This window comes from Onychomys torridus, chromosome 7 (assembly GCF_903995425.1).
Source record: "Onychomys torridus chromosome 7, mOncTor1.1, whole genome shotgun sequence".
In the NCBI taxonomy this organism is placed as follows: Eukaryota; Metazoa; Chordata; class Mammalia; order Rodentia; family Cricetidae; genus Onychomys; species Onychomys torridus.
Genome location: NC_050449.1, coordinates 34,138,891 through 34,156,854, shown reverse-complemented (window position 1 = coordinate 34,156,854; position 17,964 = coordinate 34,138,891). Strand labels below are relative to the sequence as shown.

At 46.1% G+C, this 17,964-nt stretch overlaps 1 protein-coding gene across 1 annotated transcript in view; it reads right to left on the bottom strand.

Annotated features, from left to right (window-relative positions):
* LOC118587564 (CXADR like membrane protein) overlaps positions 1–17,964 on the bottom strand; it is a 56,410-nt gene that overhangs the window by 12,721 nt on the left and 25,725 nt on the right. The window contains exons 2-3 of the mRNA XM_036193596.1: positions 12,187–12,344; positions 926–1,127 (exon numbers count right to left, since the gene is read on the bottom strand). Of these exons, the coding sequence (XP_036049489.1) occupies positions 926–1,127; positions 12,187–12,344 (360 nt within the window). The remainder of the gene's footprint in view (positions 1–925; positions 1,128–12,186; positions 12,345–17,964) is intronic.

Below are 17,964 nucleotides of genomic sequence, written 5' to 3'. Positions count from 1 at the left end.
AAACCCCCATGCCACTTCTCAAAACACAGATGCTGTTATTTACTGGGAATTTCTTTCTCCTCTCTCTCTCTCTCTCTCTCTTTTTTTTTTTTTGCGGGGATGGGGGTGGGGTGGTGTGGTTTGAGACAGGGTTTCTCTTTGTGGTTTTGGTGCCTGTCCTGGATCTCACTCTGTAGACCAGGCTGGCCTCGAACTCACAGAGATCTGTCTCGCTCTGCCTCCCGAGTGCTGGGATTAAAGGCACGCTCCACCGCCACCTGGCTTTACTAGGAATTTTAAGAAAATTAATTTTTACTGATATTGAAACAAGGATAGAAGATTAGTAGTTTGGAAGTAATTATTCAAGTATTCAAAGGAAATTGTTCAAATATTAGAGGATGTTTAAATTTTATAAATAAGTTGCCATGGGAAAATCATAATTATGGGCCATCAAGATGGCTCAGTGGGTAAAAGCATTTGCTCTCTGAGCCTGGAGTCCTGAGTTCAGACCCCAAAACCAACAAAGGGAAGAGAAGAAGCGAGTCCTAAAAGTTGTCCTCTGTCCTTTGCATGAAGGCAGTAGCACACACATGTATACACACACAGACACACACACACACACACAGACACACACACACACTCTCTAAATAAAATAAAGTTAAAAAGGAAAATTATAATTATGTTTTCTTCTCTCATTATGGTTACAATCTAGAACATAACTGGAGCTGGTGATGTCCTAGTGTACACTACAAGAATTAAATAGGTGATTTTCCTACCATCTGCAGCTAGCTAGGCCCCCCTTGACACCTCATAAGATGTAGGCATTTTGTGAGACAGGGATGCTCCGTGTAGCTTTGGCTGTCCTGGAACTCACTTTGTAGACCAGGCTGGCCTGGAACTCACAGAGATCTGTCTGGCAGGCATTTATCTTGGGGTCCTACCTTACCTAGGACTTTTAGGATGACATGGCTCCAAACATAGCGTCCTGAGTTCTTCACCTTGCAGGTGTATCGGCCTTCGTCGCTTGGCTTCAGAGGCTCAATTTGCAGGGAGGCATCTCCTGCCAGGAAGTTGGAAGCAAAGGCCACTCGGCCCTTCTGTTCTTCAGTCAAGTTATTGTAGACATGACGACTGGAGTAAGTAATAACCTGGGGAGACAGGCAGGCAGCGTCAGGGGCGGGACTCTTTCCCATTCCCCTCTGCTGTCAGGATGAGGAGAGGGCTGGCTGTGGCAGTGCACATCCAGTATCCTAGCACCGGGAGCCTGAGGAAATAGGATTACAGGTTCCAGGCCAGCCTGGGCCAACAAAATCCTGTCCAGAGAGAGAGGGGGAGAGAAGGGGAGAGAGAGAGAGAGAGAGAGAGAGAGAGAGAGAGAGAGAGAGAGAGAGAGAGAGAGGAGGAAGAGGAGGAGGAGGAGGAGAGGAAGAAAGAGACTATTCTTCGTGACACAGAGCACTCAAGTTTGGGTTGATTCTAAAGGCTCAAGAGATTGTTATTAGAATCCAAGTACAATGTATTGACTTAGGCTTTGCTGTTTCTTCCAAAAATAATACTTTATCTATGTAGTATTTACTTATTGTTTACTGTAGGGAGAGTCTCACTGTGGTAGACCTGGCCAGCCTGGAACTCACCATGTAGACCTGTCTAATTTCAAACTCATAGAGATCCACTTGCCTCTGCCTCAGGAGTGCTGGAGCAAAAGGTGCCCGCCACTCTACCTGGCCTGTGTAGCCTTTGTTCAGGGTTTGACCCTCCTCCCCTTTGCTTTCCCCACAGATAAGAATACGTTACTTGTAAGGCTGGGGAGATGGTCCAGCAGATAAGAGCACTGGCTGCTCTTCCAAAGGATGTGTGGGTCAATTCCTGGCAACCACACGGTGGCTCCCAAATGTTTGTAACTCTAGTTTCGGGGGATCTGGCGCTCTCATCTAGATATACATGCAAGCAAAACACCATAAAATAAATATAAATAAATCACTAAAAAATTTTTTTTTAAAAGATACTTAGGAAAAAACCATTTCTTCCACTTTCTTTCCCCAGCTAGGGAAAACACACTTTAGATATCCTTGAGAACAGAAACACTTCCTTCCTAGTCAGTGCGTTCTCCCTGCCCATCAGCCTCAGGTCTTTGCTCTTTCCCAGGGTCACCTTAGTTGTCATTTCTGTTAGTGACAAAAGCCACGCTTTTTAACGGCCGCTCTGCTATCCTGTTTGGTTTCATCACCAGCAAACATGACTGCTTCCCACCAGACATGGAAAAGCCACTGCAAAAACCCTTTCCTTGATTCCAAACACAGTGGAGTGAGACGGGGAAGGAGAGGAACTAAACGCAGAGTACGTTTCCTTGCTTTACTCAGGACACTGCAGGAAGGATGTGTCAGAAAAGTTGGTTGCGTTTGAATCTGAAAAATAAGCAGGCTACATAAGGGATGAGAAGCGGGGAGAGGAGAGCATTCCGGAACCACAGAACAGCCCCGCGGTAAGCATGGAAGCATATGGGGATCCCTCAGGCACATTTCTGGACACAGCTGTTCTGAGTTGTCTCGCCCAAGAGCCTTCACCCGGCTCTAGCCATGTGCTGCTGCTCTGCCACTCAGCAGAGGCTTTCCCAAGAAGTCAAAGCTACCAGTAAACCGTCCATTCTATCCGAACTCCTCAGTGCTCTCTTCTAAACACAGAAGCTTAGTAATAGTGGCTGAGTTAAAAAAAAAAAAAATGCAGAGAGAAGAAAACATCTTTCTCAAAGCTTCTATGTCAGATGCTGCCCAACACAGATCAAAGAGAGGTAAGGCACAGCTCCTACTCTGAGGAGCTAGCTCAAGATCTCGGGGGAAGAGAGAGAGAAAAAAATGAGAGAATACTCAACACTACATCTTATTATATTTGTGTTTATTCAGTACTGTCCTCTTACCTTCAAATACCAGTACTGTTGCGGCAGGTGTGGGCGGAGGCCCAGAATCCCAGTGTTTGAGAGGCAGAGACAAGGTCTAGCAATCCTCCTGCCTCAGCATCCAGATAATTGGGACTATATATAGGTGTACTCCACTCTATCTGGAGTGAGCTCATCCCTAAGTCTGGCTTCTTCCTGGTTATGTTGTATTTTTGACCTTTCTAATCTATGCTACAAAAAGCTGTCAAGTTAATCTTTTTTTTTTTTTTTTTTTTTTTGGTTTTTCGAGACAGGGTTTCTCTGTGTAGCTTTGCGCCTTTCCTGGATCTCGCTCTGTAGACCAGGCTGGCCTCGAACTCACAGAGATCCACCTGCCTCTGGCTCCCGAGTGCTTGGGATTAAAGGCGTGCACCACCACCGCCGGTAAGTTAATTTTACTGATGTGAAATGTGCATTCTCTCCTTTGGTTCAAAACTCTAATGGCTCCTTACCGCCTTTGAGAGATGACCAGACTCAGCCTAGGGATTTCAAAATCACTGCCCACTGCTGTCCAAATGCCGTTCCCAACTGGTTCAGTTCACACAGCTGAGGACCAGCAACTTGCTTCATTTCCCTGGTGTAGCCCAAATCTTAAAAGGTCTTATTAATAAAAACAAACCCAGAGCCAGGTATCGGGGTAAACACTGAAAGATCAGAGGAGCAGAACAAGCCACAGCTACCTCACCTGATCCTGTTTCCTCAAACTGGAAGCCTCTGTGTCCTCATCCAAATGGATCTCAGCTGAACTGCTGCTAAAAGCCTAAAAGCTTAACAAGACCTCTAGTTCCTGGTCCTCACACCTTACATACCTTTATGCTTCTTGCCATCATCACTTCCTGGGATCAAAGGCATGTGCCACCATGCCTGGCAGTTTCCAGTACGGCCTTGAACTCACAGAGATCTGGAGATAGGATTAAAGGTTTGTGTGCCATCATTTTCTGGCCTCCATGTCGGTCTAGTGGCTGTTCTGTTCTCTGACCCCAGATAAGTTTTTTAGAGTGCATGATATATTGGGGGGACACAATATCACCACACCCTGGCATCAATATGGGTTGTGCTTTCTGTGTGGCCCACCCTGGCCTCTGCCAACAGTGTTGCCGCCCCATTTAGGTAATTTTCCCTTCCCTCTTTCTCCACATAAAGAAACTCTGTTCATTCTTTGAAGTTTGAAGTCAATGTTAACTTCTCATGAACTTTTCCTACTATGACAGGCTGGGAAGGGTTTCTTCACTATGCTTCCATCTCTAGTATTTGTTTGTACCATTTTTTAAAAAATTCCTTTTGGGGACTGACAGTTGAACTCAGGGCCTTGTGTGTGTTGAGCACAAGCTGCCATCAAGTTACGTTTTAGTCTCTGAACCATTTGCCTGTGAAGAACAGCTGTGAAAAAGACTTTGGCAATGGGCAGACAAGTTGCTTTCTATGATGTTAGGCACGTCCAGGGAACTCTGTGCAGCGGTCCGATTTTATGTAGAGTTGTGATCTTTAGCTGGGCTACTTACCAGCTCTGCGTTCAATATGCCTTTATTAAAATCATACCCTGAGCCAGGTGCAGTGATTCATGCCCATAAACACAGCACTTGGAAAGCTGAGTTACATGAGTTTGGGGCCAGCCTGCCCTGCCGCATTACCTGTCTTAAAGCAAAACAAGACAAGCCTTCACACTGTGTGCTTGGTACTATGCTGGAAATTATCTACCACAAAGGAAATAAATGCTGAGAAACGTTAAAAGATAACTTTTGAAAAAGAGGCAAAACTGTGACTCATTACATGAAAAAAGAGCACGGTGTCAGGAATGTTGATCTTACTCAGTAAATGACTGAAAACCAGTAAGGAGAGAAACATGTGCTGACAAACACTTATAATCTCAGCCCCCAGGATGCCACAGCAGAACGGTCATTAATTTGAAGCCAGCCTGGACTACAGAGCAAGTGCCAGGCTATGAAAAGCTGTCTCAGAATAAAAACACAAACCGACAAACCAAAGCAGGAAGATGTTACAACCAGGTCACATGAGAATTAGGACTAAAAGTGCATGCTTTCCTTTGGACAACACTGATTGGTTTCTCTGGGAACGACAGTGACTTTCATTGCTAACTCATCCTCCTCCTGCCTTGGCCTCACAAGCCCTGAGATCCTGGGTGCTGCCACTATACCTAGCTCTGGTGTTGCTTGTTTCTGGTGTCTTTGGCCATGATCATGGAGTCTTCTCCTTCAGAAGTGCTCTTCTCTTATTTTTGCTCAAGAAACATTCACATAGTCTGCCTTTTGTATACAGCCTTTCCTGTCCCCCAGTTAGTATGGTACCCTGTTGTTTGAATCTTGTATGGTCTTATAATAAAAACCCAGAGCCAGATATTGGAGTGAAAGCTGAAAGGTCAGAGAAGCAGAACAGCCAGCCGCTAGTTCTTACCTCTACAAAATCCTTAGCATAAATAGTATGAGTTCCTGTTTCCTCATGCCTTGTATATCTTTCTCTGCCCAGACATCACTTGCTGGAATTTAAGGCATGTGTGCTTTCCAGTACTGGGATTAAAGGCATATGCCACCACTGCCTGGCTATTTCCAGTGTAACCTTGAACCCACAGAGATCCAGAGAGATCTCTGCCTCCTGAGTGATAGGATTAAGGATGTGTGCCACCACTGTCCTCTGTGTCTAATCCAGTGGCTGGCTCTGTCCTCCAATCCCCAGGCAAGTTTATTAGGGTACACAATATATCACTACAGTACCCTCAACCTTTCAAAAAAAATTTTTGACAGGGTTCCACTATGCAGCCCTGACTGTCCTAGAACAGATCCACCTGCTTCAACCTCCTGAGTGCTGGGATGAAAAGTGTGCACTACCATACTTGCCTGGCTGTCTGTATTTTAGTGTGTGTGTGTGTGTGTGTGTGTGTGTGTGTGTGTGTGTGTATTTCTGTCTGTGTATAGGTATGCATGCACACATGACTTGTAGGCACACAAATAACAGTGCGTGTCAGAGGACAATCTGTAGGCACAGATTCTCTCTTTCTACCAAGTTGGTCCCTGGGATCAAACTCAGGTCATGGGGCTTGGCTGCAAGTGCCTTTTCCCACTGGGTCAGCTGGCTGGCCTGGTTATTTCACTTGTAGAAAAAGGTAGTGATGTGAGTAAACTGTATATTGTCATCGGACAGAACAATGAAAGTCAATCTAACCATTCTGCAAATAAACAAAAGAGGTAACTGTACAAATGACAGCCATTGTGAGGCTGTGTTTATGAAGTTCCCGGAGGACCTGGGTCAACTTGTTCCGACTTGTAACGGAACAGATGAATCTGCTCACACTCTGGCAGCTCCTCTCCTGCTGTGCTGTGGCCTTCGAGGCAATTGCAAAATTGCTTGTCAGTTTCATTTTCGCTTGTTTATTTGTGTGTTCGTGCGTGCCATGGCACGTGAGTGGAGGTCAGAAGACCACCTGTGGGAATCAGTTCTGTCCTTTCCCACTGTGGGTCCGTCCTGTGGATGGAACGGTGAGCACCGTCATCCCCTGAGCCCTTTTAGCCGCCTCGGTTCTGTTTCCCATTAGGGTTTTCTTGCTCAAAGCCGAAGGGGAGAGGAAAGAGTGATGCATAAGACATTACCATGGCAACTGGACAGCTGCTGTTTTAATTTCTTTTTTCTTTTTTAAATTTTTATGTACGTTGGTGTTTTGTCGGGTCCCCTGGAACTGGAGTTACAGACAGTTGTGAGCTGCCATGTGGGTGCTGGGAATCAAACCTGGGTCCTCTGGAAGAGCAGCCAGTGAGTGCTCTTAACCACTGAGCTATTTCTCCAGCTCCCTGTTTTAATTTCTTAATCTGAGAACGTAGAGAAAAATTCTATTGTAGGTTGCCAGCTGACTTTTGGGAGGGATGATCAGTCTCCCCTTTGAAATTATCCAGCCTTAGGACAAAGGGAAAAAAATACTTGAATTCTTTGGCTAAGCTACCAAGATGGAAATACACGAGTTCCCAGGACTGCCTACTCACCCCCAGATGTTCCCTGCCTGTTCTGAGCATCCCAGACAAACAGATAAAAACAATTCTCACATTGAAATGCAAAGCTAAACTTTCGATGTGCGTCACTGCTTAGCCCACGTTACACACCAGGTCTATTTCAGCCCTTGCCGACTCTTGCCGACACCCTCAGCCCCACTCCCTTCTCAACACCCTGGAAGTTGTAAAGTTCTGGCAGCTTTAGCCACTATTTATTTCTTATCTCTGTCTTGAGATTCCCAAGTACGGATGACTGTGGTTTAAATGATTGTAAACTGGGTGTGGTGGTGAATGCCTGCAGAATCAGCGTTCAGGAGCTTGATGGGTAGGAATGGGAATGTAAGGCCAGTCTGGGAGGTACAAGTGAGATTAAAACAATATTTTAGAATTTTCTCTGTGTGTGTGCACACGTGCGCGTGCATGTGTGTATGTGTGCATGTGTGTGCATGTGTTTGTGTGTGTGTGTCTGTGCACAGTTGTGCGCTTGCTAAGGAATGAGTCAAGTGGAAGAGGCGGCGGGGGAAGGGAAATCTTTATTGTATAGTATGAAATGATGCCTGCTTTTAGTTGAGCTTCTCTTGACTCCAAGTACCTGTGTCAGAGTGGTTTGCCTTAAAGTGCAACATGTCCCTCCAATCTTTCGAAAACTCCATGACATTATTATAGGACCAGTTTTAACCTCCCTGGCACGGCTGGCTGGGAGATCTTCCTTGCAGCCCCTACAGGCTTCTGTCTTTAACTTGACCACTCCAGCTGCTTAGGATTTCCCAGCCTTTGAGTCTGTGCTGCTGTGTTTTCTTCAGGAATGTTTCAGAGACTTAGCCCAAAGCTGCATGTTGTGGTCTAGGCCTGTAATTCCGGCACTGGAAAGGCTGAGGAAAAAGTTTCAAATCTAAGGCCAGCCTGAGCTATGGAGACTCTCATCTCAAAAATAAAAACATTGGGTGTGGCAGTAAATCCCTGTGATTTCAGCATTCTATGATGATGATGATGATGATGTCTATATAGTGTTCCATCTGCATGTATGCCTGCAGGCCAGAAGAGGGCACCAGATCTCATTACAGATGGTTGTGAGCCACCATGTGCTTACTGGGAATTGAACTCAGGACCTCTGGAAGAACAGCCAGTGCACTTAACCCCTGAGCCATTTCTCCAGCCCTGATCTCAGCATTCTTAGAGGCAGAACAGGAGGACTGCCAGGGATTTGAGGGCACCCTGGGCTATAGCAAGACTCTGTCTCAAAAAAGCAAACAAAAGTTTTACATCAGCTTTTTTTTTTTTTTTTTTTTTTTACAGGAAGCTGTCCTTGACCTCTTCCTCCATCAGGTATCAAGTCCTGGGGGTTGGTTCCAGGCTTTATGTAACAATCCCCTTATCTCTAGTTTCACTTTCTGGGGTTTCATTACCTGCAACCAATCACTGTCCAAAAGCATTGAATGAAAGTTCCAGAAATAGCCAGGTGGTGGCGGCAGCACTGGCAGCAGTGGTGGCCACACTCACCTTTAGGTAGAGGCAGGTGGATCTCTGAGGTGGAGGCCAGCCTGGTCTACTCAGGACAGCCAGGGCTACACAGAGAAACCTTGTCTTGAACACCCCCCCCCCCAACACACACAAATCCAGAAACAAACAGTATGTATGGTTTAAATTGTGCACGGTTGTGAGTAGTGTGAGGAAGTTTTTCAGGCCTATCCCATCCTGCCTGAGCCATACATCGTACCTTTATCCAGCCTGTCCATGCTGTACAGGTGACCACTCACCAGCCACCCAGCAGCAGGCTGTTCTTGGATGGCTGTCCAGGTGTTGTAGTACTTATACTCAAGGAACCTGACTCACAGATTAATGCAGAGAAATGGTAAAAATTTGGATACGCTGAAGAGAAGACATAAAGTCTTCCTTCAGTGAAAAGGTGAAAATTCTTGCCTTCTTAAGGGAAACAAACAAACAAACAAAAGTACCACGTGCTGAAATCACTGTAGTTTCTGGAAGACTAAATCTTCGCTTGTTCATTGAGACATAGTCTCGTGTAGCAACGACTGTACTACACCTACTCTTTTGTAGCTCAGGAGGACCCTGAACTTCTGATCTTCCCATTTCCACCTCATGTGTGCACTAGCACATCCAGTTGATGGATGCTGTGGGTTGAACCCAGGGCTTTGTGCATTCTGGGTAAGTGCTTCATCAAATGCATTACCCCTGCCCCCCAGCTCCTTCCTCCTCCTTTCCTGTCGAGTTATGGAGTGTCTTTCACTGTAAGCTCCTAGGAGGCAGTGATATGATAGCCTCTTCACAGTTGCATCCTGGCAGGTAGACTGGCCTAGAGCGAGCGCTACATAAATCTGTGGGGTCTGAATGACAGAGTAGATGACCATCCTTAGATCATCAGCTGAAGGTAAGTGAAGAACTCACAACTGCATAAAGCCAGGTGAGTGGAGCTATGTGCTTAACAAAGTGGCCCATTTTCCAGTAAAAGATGCCTCTTTGGCTTGACTTTTCAAATCCCAAATCACTTTATATTTTTATTCAGTTCATTCTGTAGATTACATCCTCCAGAGGATAGAATTAGTATTAGTAAAGTTTGATGGCAAGGCCTCATACAAAGAGAGGTACTTTCAACTTAGAAATAGAGATGGAGAATAGAACACAAACTGCCCCAGGAAGTCTGAAGGCTTGTGACCTGGTTGGATTGGGTTGGGTAGATTTTAAACTGATACTTTTTTTTTTTTTTTCTGACAGGGTTTCTCTGTGTAGTTTTGTGCCTTTCCTGGAACTAGATTTGGAGACCAGGCTGGCCTTGAACTCACAGAGATCCGCCTGCCTCTGCCTCCTGAGTGCTGGGGTTAAAAAGGCGTGTGCCACCACTGCCCAGCTTAAACTGGTTCTTATTGGTTTAAATATTAAGGGCAACTCCACATAGTTAAAAGGGAGGTTTATTTCGTGGGGTAACTTACAAGTGAAGGGATAGGTTACAGGGTCTGGGAAAGGTGTAGCGCAGTCCGGCATTGTTCTCTGGAGAACTCTGCTCGGTCTACCTCCAGCATCCAGGGTCCAGGAACCAAGAACCAAGAGAGCTGGCCCATCTGGATCTCGGGTCTTTAGGGGTCCTCTCTCAGCTCCGCCTTGTAGGCGTGACAATTACTGAAGCCTCAAAGGGGGTGGTACTTCCAGGTCAAAGCTGGACCGGCTACCCTCTACATGGAGCTTTTAACCCTAGCTTAACTTCCTCACTCTTACGGTTGTTCGGCCATATAACTCAGCAGCTCCCCCCCCCCCCGCCCCCTTTATTTCAAATGAAAACTTTTGGGCAAACACATGTGTGGTTGTTAAAGAGAAAACCGGGAGGTGTTCTGAGTGAGTGGTGATAAACCACAAACACCCACAAAAGAGAAAATATTCAGCAATATCCGTTAAAGACGGTGGGAACATCTATTCCCTTGGAGTAGTAATGATAGCTGTAGGGACTTGCTGCCAGGTCGTGAGTTGGGGGCAGAGATTGGCTCAACTCTGACTCAAAGGCTAAGTGAGGCCTTCAATTATTCAGAAACATCAGAGGTAAGAGTTTCTGCCTCTGTCAACTTGGGATTTTTGTGGAAGGTTGGCCACTTGATTCGATATTGAAGATGGGCAGGTGCCCAGCGTGAGAAGTTCACTGAACTGACTGGGCAGGACTCTCACTCCAAACAGATCCCACCAGGACCGCAAAGGCGGCCCGAGATCATGAAGAGCTCAGGGGCCGGACTCAAGTCTGGTCAGAGGACAGTCTTTTTCAGTGTTGTTCTTTGGCTGTTATTCCAGAAACTCCCGTTTCCTCCATTCAGAGCTGAGAATAGCATGTCTGTGACTGACCGAGACATTCTCAGAGTAAACACATTCAGGTTAAGGTGACCTTGCTCTGCAGAGAACAGGTCGTCTTTGGAGGACGTGCTTTGAGAACAGGATGACAAGAGGTATCACACAACAAGGTGATACAGGCTGCCGTGTGAGCAGCTGAAAACTCCAGTGTGATCCCGAGATGGTTTTTAGTGGAAACCTTAGCTTTTCCAGGCACAAACCATCCTGTGAAATTAGTAACAAGGGCATTTAGAGGAAAGGACTAACTTTCTTCTCTTTCTTTCTTCCTTCCTTCTTTCCTTCCTTCCTTCCTTCCTTCCTCCCTCCCTTCCTCCCTCCCTTCCTTCCTTCCTTCTTTAAATTAAATCAGAGAAAAGAAGCAAAGCTCCATCAAAAAAAAAAAAGGAAGGCAAATTTAAAAGACTTCCCAAGTTATAGATTTAAAAAAAAAAAAATCATAGGGCTGGAGAGATGGCTCAGTGGTTAACAGGATTGGCTGCTCTTCCAAAGGACCTGGGTTTGATTCCCAGTATCCATATGGCAGTTCACAACTGTCTGTAACTCCAGTTCCTTCTGGTGTGCATGAAGACAGGTTACTCATATACATAAAGTAAATTTTTTTTTTAAAAAAGAAAAAGATAAGTCTTTGAATAAAAACAACAGTAAGTCAATGTGTAAATGAGAATACTAAATTGTAGAGCACCTGAACGTGGCTGCAGGTAGCCACAGTACAAAGGATGGAAACTGGACGTTACTTACTCATAGTGTCTAATGACAGGCAGCAGAGGGCATTGTCAGGAGCCTGAGTCCCCCAAACTCATCGTGGCTCTACCTACATGGAGTGTGGAAATGCCAAGCCTGTTTCTTTGACTTCAGAGGCAGCAGTTGTCTTGTGGACTAGCCACATTTGTGAACAGCACTGTCCCCTTCTTGCCCCTCTGCGTCACAAGTTGTTTGTCGGGTTCTATGGTCTTTAGAGCCTGGAAGTCATGACTGCAAATCCAAAATCTGGGCAGGTGACGAGAGTTCCAGAGAAGCAGGAGAAAGAGGTTCTGGGCTTGGAACTCTACCCACTAGATTGGGGAACAAGCTGCTGCATCTTAGCTCCCTTCTTAGGCGAAGATGTCAACAGCACAGACTCCTTTCCCTGGTGCCGGGAGGCTTTGGACTAGTTCTGCCCAGCCCGAAGACTCTCTTACCCTCACAACCCAAATACTCTTCTATTCTCTTTCCATTTGGGAGTCAAGGTTTTACTACGTAGCCCAAGCTAGCTTCTTGCCTGTTCTTCTTGCCCTTGCCTCCTGAGTGCTAAGATTATAGGTGTGAACCACCTTGGTCCTTTTCTGTACTTTTGTATGCGAAGTCGTTCAGGTTGATGTTAGATGAGAAAGATTTGAAGAAAGCAGATGCGAGGGTAGAGAGGAGAGCCACTCTAGCTGGGAGGGTACTTACCACTTTCTGGTTCCCTTCATTATCTGTGAGCAGCCATTCGATGTCCAGGGTGTCTTTCTCTGGAAGGCCCAGTTGATGGTGACAGGGCAAGGTAACCTTTTCCTCCGCCACTCTCTTGATCTCAGTGTGAGTCCCCAGCGTTCCAACATAATAGGATACTGGAAAGAGGAGAAACCTCTAATGAGCAATGCAGATGCTGGAGGATAGCGTGCACAGGGCAGAGACCACAAGACATAAACCACAGGAGCTCCCTCGGGCAGGGAAAGAGGGCAGGTCAAGGCTTTGGAGATCCCGGGCTGGAAGGAGGAGAAGCCCTTTGCCAGCCACTGGGTCCTCCCAGGAGCAGAGTCAAAGCCCCTTCAGACTCCCTGGATTTCACCCTATGGGTGCCTGTCTTCTTTCCTTGTTAATGTTTTGCTTGGCCGTGGTTTGTTTGTTTTTAATAATTTATTTTTATTTCATGTGAATTCATATTTTGACTGCATGTATGTCTGTGTGAAGGTGTTGGATCCCCTGAAACTGGAGTTAAAGGCAGTTGTGAGCTGCCATGTGGGTGCTGGGTATAGAACCCGGGTCCTCTACAGGAGCAGCCAGTGCTCTAGACTGCCAAGTGATCTCTGCAGCCCCTGGGTTTTATCTTTTCTTTCTTTCTCTCTCTCTCTTTCTCTCTCTCTTTCTCTTTTCCTTCCTTCCTTCCTTCCTTCCTTCCTTCCTTCCTTCCTTCCTTTCCTTTCCTTTCCTTTCCTTTCCTTTCCTTTCCTTTCTTTCTTTCTTTGAGATAAGGTTTCACACCATAGCTCGGGCTGACTGTGAGCGTAATATCTAGGCCAAGTTAACCTCAAACTAATAGCAACCCTCCTACCTCACTAGCCACCATGGTCAATTCCTCTTATAGTTTTATTGTTGTTTGCTTTTAAAAATCAATTATGAGATCCTTGCTGGGCCTGGTGGTATGTAGGTTTATAATCCCAGAAATTTGGGTGGTTAAAGCAGGTGGATGAAAGGTTCAAGGTCAGCCTAGGCTACAGAGGGAGTTGAAGGCCAAGCTAGGCAATTTAGTGAGACCCTGTCTCTGAATAAAAAGTGAAGAGCAAGCCAGGTGTGGTGGCCCATGTCTCTGATCCATCCCAGCACTTGGGAAACAGAAGCAGGCTGACCTCTGGGAGTTCAAGGCCAGCCTGATCTACAGAGCAAGTTCATGACCAGTCAAGGCTACATAGGAGACCCTGTCTTGAAAATACCAAGTACAAAAAAAAGAGAGGCTTGTGGCTATAGCTCAGTGGTAGGTGTTTGCTCAGCACATGAGAGGACCTAGGTTCAGTTCCCAGTACCTCAGTAAACAACAGAAAAACAAAACCAAATGATGCAATTCAAGTATGTCTTGTCTTCTACTAGAGGCTTCTGGAAGGATGGCAGTCACACTAGCCCTGCGTCGATTACAGGCAGCTCTTGTTCCTGAAGTTACAGAGTCATTGAAGCTGGAGAGAACCTCCCAGCTTTTATGTTTCAGTGAGAACCTTCTTATTTTTCAAATGAGAACTTTCTTATTTTTCACTGAGAACCTTCTCATTTTTCAGTGAGAACCTTCTTATTTTTCAAATGAGAACTTTCTTATTTTTCAAATGAGCTGCTCTAATGCTAGAATGATTTTTGCTTTCCAGTGCATGCATTTAGGAGGATGACAAATGCCATTGTAATAAAAAGAGAAATTATTCACAATAGGATTATGCAAGTGTAGAGAAAAGAAATCATGGGCAACTGATTACAGCAAGGGCTTTGTAAATATTAGAAATACCGTATGCAAATCATCTGGCTAGTATAGTGCTTAGCACGTTGTGAATGAAATGTTGTTATTGTTAAATGTCTCACTGGTCATGCTGACACACATCTGTAATCTCAAGTACCCAGGGGGCTGAGGCTAGAAGACAACTTGAACTTGGGCATGATAGGGAGACCCTGCCTTTAGAGTAAAGAAAACAAGGGCTGAGTACAGCGCCCTGTGCTTGCTACCACCAGCACTTGGAGGTTAAGACAGAAGAACCAAAAGTTTGGGGCTTCCTGGGTTATAAAACCTTAAAGAAGATGGAGCTAGAGAGGAGGTTCAGCAGTGAAGAGCATTGGCTGTTCTTCCAGAGGACCTGAGCTTGGTTCCCATCTCCCATGTCAGGCAGCTCACAGCCCAACACCTGCTTCTTGGATACACACTTTCTATCATGTGTGTATCCAAGTTCCCTTGGAACAAATGTGGTGCAAAACACAAGGCTGTGAGATGAAACCCACATGTCACACTTGTACAAATGTACGTATTGCCCAGCTTATGTGGCAAATAGGTTGAGAAAATAATACTTTCAGTTTCCTTTTACTGTGTATGGGAGAAAGATTTCCTGTAAACTAACATGCTTTTGTGGGTTTGAATACATGGCAGATAGCCAGTCCGCATTTAGACCTATTTTACTGACAAGCAAACTAAGGCCTGGGGGAGAAGAGTCCTGCTACGAGGTCCTGATAACGCCTTTAGAGCAGAAGCACTCTAAAACATAATCTGTTTCCCTCTAGTCCCCCACAGCAGCCCCCAGGAAAGCTGAGAAAGTGGCCTGTCTGCATTGTGCTGAGATGAGCATGGAGGAGGAATCACTGGCTTCGATCATCCTAGCCTCCCACAAAGCTAGAGAACGCTACACCACCCAAGTACATCCAGGAGGCCCTTGCTATACGCAGGGGAAATCAGTGCAGAGGCTCGGCTGTGAGACTTGCCGAAAGAGGCCACTAGAGGGAAACAAAGGCTCAGATTTGGCTGATGTCCCCAGAGGACCGGAACACGGTGGTGGGTGGTGGTGTGTTCTGACAGAACTGTAGGTTCTATTTATAACACGCCCAGAATTAAACAGAGCAGCACCAGGAGGGTGCCTTCGTGAATACAGATGACTTAAGCCAGGCAGGGAGCATCAACCAGAGCCCACAGACCCGCTATGGTCCTTGAACCTCAAGTCCCAGGACTCCAAGATGCCACCAGGATCTCTGCAGATTTCTGTGACCTTTTTGGCATCTTAAAATAAGAGTCATTACCATATGTTGATTCTACAGTCTGAGCTGGCAGGGGCCTTGGTAGTATTTGTGGGAGCTGCTTGGCATGTGTCTGCCATCTGGTGGGTGAGAGAGAATGGGCAGTCCAACCACCCTATGGCTAGTATAGGGTTCCCTGGGCAACAAGGCTCATTTTTTGGGGAAAAAAAAATCCTTACAGATGGCTAAACTTAAGAAGAAATTGCAGCCTAGCTAAACTAGTGAGAGGCAGGGGTGCGGGGAAGAGGGAGATTTCTGAAATTTTGCTGTAGCATTTGTCTGTGGGAAGAGGTATTGGAAGGGGACTTTGGAAAGAGGGTTCTTGCGTATATGCAAAATACTTTCCTGGGAGCCACGGGCTTTCCCCTGCGGGCCTTTTACAGGCAGTCCCCACACTTACCCAGGTGCTAGGGGGAATTAACCTCTCAGTCTTGATGTTATCAGGAGGCCCCTAGCCCTGGGGCCTGCCATAGGAGCTGCCCTGGAAACCGCTCCTTCCCTGCTCCTCCATAGTGAGGAAGGGGCTAGTTCTTAGAGGATTGCATTCAGTCAAGGTTAGTTTACAATTTTGCTCTCCAAAACCTTTAGTTTCATTAGATTCTCTTGATCATTCCCGACTGCCTTCAAAAAGATCAGGCAAGAGGAAATTTTTAACAAAACCCATACTCACTCCCTCTCCCCCCTTTTTCCCCCCCCTTTCCCTCCCTCCTCTCCTTCCTCATAGTTTGTTGAGTATACTACATAAGGTATAGTGGGCTGGCTAGTGACAACAACAATCTCCAACCTCTTTTCCCTTAATAGGACTTGCCCCCTTTTCCGGTGTCTGGTGAGTACAGGCTCCCAGCTACATGTCCCCAGGCTCTGGGGAATGAACAGTAGAAATGGTCCTTGAAGGTATAGGGATCACAGTAGGCTCTAGGAAAGTCACAGAGCTTGATGTAGGGGCTATGATCTGAGTTATTTATCAGCCTGTGTAGTTCAGAGTTTACAAAGTTAGAGCACCACAGTAGGTTATTTCTCCCATGGCAGGGATCTAGGTCTGTCCAGGCACACTTGTAGTGTGCAGTGGAGTGCCCTCTAGTGGTGACAATAATGGAGGCGTCCTTTCTAAAACAGGGTGATAAGTCTTTTCTCAATGGTTCTGGGACATTTAGCATTCACTCATCCTGAGGAGGTGGAGTTTTCCTATATTTTTCTTTACCCAGTAAGCCTCAGGAGAAGGAAAGCACCACGTTAAGTTAGAAAAGCAAAAGGAAGGGCCGTTCCAGTACTTGCAAGACTGAGACAAGAGAACCGCCGAGAAGTGTGACTTCAAAGTTAGCCTGGGCTGCAGTGACCTGTCCTTTCTAAAAACAAAACAAGGAAAATAAAAAGGACTTCGGGAACCTTCCCATCAACCTCTCACTACATAGACCAAGACTCTGAGTGACTCAAGCCAAGTTTGTGGAGTTCTGTAGGGAGAGGGGAATGCAGAGGGGAGTGAGACACCCACACTTTTCTGGAACACCGGATGCACTTCACAAGGCACCATGATGCCACAGCAAGAGTGAGCTTTGGGATCAGACCTGGATTTAGAGTCCCTGATCTCTCCCAGCCCTTTCTTCTCTGTAAAATGAAAATAAAAACACTACCATCCAAAGGGTGTTGGAAGGATTGTACATGGCTGGTGCCAAGGATCTAACAGAGCGCACACTCAACAAAGGGTGGTTATTAATGCTGTCACACTACGTTGTAAAAGACAAGGGGAAACAGGACAGGCACGAGGACGCACAGCAGGCTTGTGAGGTGTTAGGAAGGAGACAATTCTGGGGACACAGGCATGCCTTAGCTTCAGAGTGGAGGGAGCACCCAGAGCAGGGTGGGGTGTGTGTGGTGCAGTGCTTCTGGGCCTCTCTTACCAGTCTCTCTGCCAGCTAGTGAGGTTCCTCTTCTACAAAGCAAAGCATATGTTTCCCAGCCCAGCTCAGCATCATTGCTTTATGAAGATTTTCAGAAGAGAGAGAGAAAAAAAAATGTGTGTGTGTGTATGTGTGTGTGCTGGAGAGATGGCTCAGCAGTTAAGAGCACTGGCTTTTTGAACCCAGAGGATCCAGGTTCAATTTCTAGAACCCACATGGCAGTTCACAATTGTAACTCCAAAATCTGATACCCTCACCCAGACATACATGCAGGCAAAACACCAGTGCACATAAAATACAATACAAGCAAATAAATTATTAGAGAGAGAGAGAGAGAGAGAGAGAGAGAGAAGGTTGCCACGGCTAGGAATTGCTAACCACCAGATACATTGCTCAAATGCGTGCATATTTGGTATTTAGACAAAGCCTAAAGCTAAAGGAATGAAGCCAGAAGCTTGCCAGTGGAATTTCAAACATCTGGAAACAGGGATGATGTCTGGTTAGGATATCCCCCACCCCTAGTCCTCCAGGACTCTAAAACAGTGGGGTGAGCACAAGGACCAAGCCATAGGCTTTGGTCAGGAGACTGGACACAGACACGCCTCTTCATACCCTAGTCCATGGTCTGGTTTTAAAGAAACAATAGGGAGAAGGAAGGAAGGAAGGGAGGGTGTTAGTAAAAAGTGAGGAGAAGAAGATGGTGAGGGAGATAAAAAGAGTGGGGGGGGGTGGGAGGCAGTGAGAGGGGAAGAAAAGGGGGGAGGAGAGCCCAGCACTGGTTTAAAGAGTAACAAGATAGTTTTCACTCTCTTTTCTT